This window comes from Triticum dicoccoides, chromosome 1B, assembly GCF_002162155.2.
Source record: "Triticum dicoccoides isolate Atlit2015 ecotype Zavitan chromosome 1B, WEW_v2.0, whole genome shotgun sequence".
Lineage (NCBI taxonomy): Eukaryota > Viridiplantae > Streptophyta > Magnoliopsida > Poales > Poaceae > Triticum > Triticum dicoccoides.
In genome coordinates, this window is record NC_041381.1 from 656,873,690 (window position 1) to 656,877,243 (window position 3,554).

Here is a 3,554-nt window from a genome sequence, read left to right on the forward strand (position 1 = left end):
CGAGCCCACCAGGCGGGACTTTTGAGCTGTAAAGCCTCCTGATCCGGATAAACATGCTCGATACATTCTAGTGAACTACGAAGAGAAGCTAGAACGGTGGAAGCCTGAATCCAGTGAGTGCCCATTCTTAAGAAACTTGGGAATAGTAGCTCCTATGGTTTCTAGAGCGAGTGAATGAAACGCTATCTTGCTTGTATCCAGCTATGTATCCCTGTTTTACTGATTTTGATGATTTCTCTTGCACAAATCACCTCGCGCGCCGCTGCCGTCGATGCGGTGCGTGCATCTCGCGCTGTGTTCAGGACGGCCGCACTCCAAGGAACATCCAACATCTATTTATTGCTTTAATGGTAATGGAAAATATAAAGGCATTTGAGTAGGATATTTTCTAGACAAGGTATGCGATACAAGCCTTACAGAAATAGTTATCATGCCACGATAAATATTTGACCTCTTTCAGTTCTGTTTGTGTGCATTATAGCTTCCTTAGCAATGTTAAGAGCTATATGGATGTATGTTATTCATGATGCCTTTGGATGTTTGAACATACATCTCAGCTGGCTGCACATTTCTCACTTGATGACACAATGCCTTTGGATGCTTTACCATTACTATCTGATGGCCATAGTTAATTCTTATGTCCATATTTTGTTTTTAGTGGTTAATACTTGCCAACAGAAGTTTGAACATTCATGTGCAAGCGAACAGATGTCTCACTTGGAGCCACTGTAAGCCAGCCAAGTGAACTAGAATCAATTAAGTACTGTTAGAGGCAAACCAAATTACTGAGGAGAGGAATCTGCACGTAGAGATAGATATATGTATATTTGTGCAAAAAATTATTTGTTCTGACATTTAAAATGTAAATATCAATATTCCATTGGTTCCCCAACATTACATTTCGAATATGAATGTCTTAGTCCAACATTTCAAGCCATATTTCATGTTCTTTCATCCAATATATGTGTTTCATCCGATTTGCTCATGAAAGGCAGGAAGTCCCGCATCAATGTGCGGGGTATCATCTAGTTTTTAAGAAGTGTTAGTATATTTAAAAAGAATGCCCGTGCATCTTGAACGTGTTTACCAATTGATGTAATTTGAAAAGGTGTTCACATGTTTTAGAAAACGTTTCATATAAATTTTAGAGAACAATTATATATTTCAAGACAATGCTCTTGTGTTTTAGTTTTTTAATGTAATTTAAAAAATCATACATTTTAAAAAAATCATACTTCTTAAAAATGCATTTTTCTGAAAAATCTTCTTGCATTTGAGAAAAGGTTCACTCATTATTTTAAAATGTTCACACTTGTTGGAAAATACATTTAAAAAAGTGTTCATGTATTCAAAATATGTTCGCGCGTTCTAGGAGAATGTTTATGCACTTTATAAAAATGTTTGTTGCTTTAAAAAAATGTTCATATTCTGAAAAAATATATAATTTCTAACAAGGGAAAAGAAAGGAAAAAATGTACAAGTAGATGAAAAATAAAAGGAGAACAAGAAAAATTAAAAAAAGAAGTTAAACAGAAGGAAAAAATCACATGGAACACAAAAAAATGTGCAAAGACATACTCGCATTACCCCAGAGGAAACCAAAGTATCCATGAAAATCATGCAAAATCGTACACATCATCAATGCTTAGCTTAGCTTAGGCCACGATGTATGCCTCAAATGACGTGGGCGCTCTCTTGATATTAGCACTGTAAGCAACAAATAATATTTGCTCCCAGCCCACATCACCGCCACAAACCAATATGCATCTAAAAGAATGGAGCTCATGTGGATGATCCCTCGAAAAAAGAAAAGAAAAAATAGGAGAGATAGATACACAAGCCTTAACCTACGTCGATCTGACCACCCACAAAAAAACTACGTCTAACCAATCAACCTAAAATCACCTTACGGAGTAGGTAACAATAGCCAGGCGTGGCGGAGCACGCCATCTCCTCTAGTCCCATTGAACGCTGGCCTAAGTCCTTATAACATCAATGCCAGTGCTGCTTTTAGTTTTTATCCCATTGTCTAAATAACGGAGCCATGTTGAGGAAGCAACCCATCATTGAGCTCATGAAGAAACACAGTTCTGAATAAGCCAGCATGCCTTTCTCTAATCTCTCGCCGTTTCACCATCACATAGAAAGAGCTACATGACAATTGTGATACCATTATAAGCACCTTAAAATGTAGTACAAGACTGAATCCATCAAAGATAGATGTACAAGAGTGAAGAATGTTGTGACTGCAGATGTACGCGCGGGGACGAATCTGAGCCGTTGCATAAAGATCTGACGGTAGTTCGAAAACTGACACTGAGGTGGAAAATAGTCGACCGATAAGTACACGCTCCAAGGACGAAGCAGCCCCCCGAACGGCCAAACCCCAGATCGCATCGCAGTCCAGCAGGAATGGCCGCCGCCGACGACGACGCCGCGAAGCTCTCCGTCTCCATTCAGGCCTTCGCGGCGCTCCTCGACTGCTGTGCGGCCGCCGGCGGGGACTGCGACGGGATACTCCTCAGCCGTGCCGCCCTCCCCCCTTCCTTCTCCGACGACGATCCGGCCCCAACCCTACCCATCTACGTCACCGGCCACTCTTTGCTCGCCCGACCCTCCGCCCTCTCCAACGCACTTAGCTGCTTCAAGCCCTACTTCCCCGCCCGCTCAGGCACGGCCACCGTCGGCTTCTTCTCCCCCCGCCACAGCGCGTGCACGATGCGCCGCCCCTCCATGCGCGAGGCCGCCGTCGCCCGCTCCCTATCCAAATCTCTGGCCCTCGCCCACCCCGTCGTGTTTCTCCTCTTAGCCCCCTCTGTCGCCTCCGACCTCTCCATCCACTCGTTCGCCCACCGCGTCTTCCTCCTCGTTGATTCCCGCCTCGTCCCCACCTCCCTCACGATCGTCAATGTGGGTCCTCGTTACCGGGGCCAGTACCAGTGCCACACCTTCGCCCCGGAGTCGCCAATGCCGCGGCTGCCGCCTCCGCCGGCAAACATCGGAGAGCAAGCAACCGAGGAGGAGATGTATTCCGGGATGCTAAGGAGGTTGGATAGGCTTGCTCAGGAGGCGGAGGAGTGCAATAAGCGTCTGTTCCATCAGGTCCGAGTTCGCTCAATGCTTTGCTTGATGTGTTTCTGTAAAATTCATTTGTTTGGGTACGTGGAAATATGCATCGCTTTGGTTGTGCATCGGTTATTAGACTCACATGAAACAACATTTGCATGGCAAGCAATATCGTGCACATATTTGAGTCAGAATCCAAGGAATTTTGGCATGTTAGTTGGCAAACTGGATATAACTTATTAGGTATGATTGTCAAGACTTGACTCCCCCTTCAAATGCTAAGGTAGAGTTTTCATATGAAATAGTTACCAGATAAAAAGGTTAAACCGGTCTCTGTTGGACGTGCTGATTCGAACAGCAGGGGGCCCACTACTAATAACAACTTCTTTCTGCGTGATCTATTTTTGCCTGTTTAAATCAGATCTTATTCATTAGAGAAACCCCTTGCTTTTCTTGTTAACCTATAAGTGCTCATAAATTGTGTGAAC

At 43.8% G+C, this 3,554-nt stretch overlaps 1 protein-coding gene across 1 annotated transcript; it reads left to right on the forward strand.

The window, feature by feature from the left end:
- Positions 1-2,412: 2,412 nt before the first annotated feature.
- On the forward strand, positions 2,413-3,315 carry LOC119350816. Its single transcript, XM_037618467.1, has 2 exons — positions 2,413-3,102; positions 3,310-3,315. The coding sequence occupies exons 1-2, from the start codon at positions 2,413-2,415 to the stop codon at positions 3,313-3,315; spliced, it is 696 nt and encodes a 231-aa protein (XP_037474364.1).
- Positions 3,316-3,554: the final 239 nt, after the last annotated feature.

Coding starts and splice junctions, on each gene's coding strand:
- LOC119350816 (XM_037618467.1), top strand. CDS start 2,413: ATGGCCGCCGCCGACGACGACGCCGCGAAGCTCTCCGTCTCCATTCAG.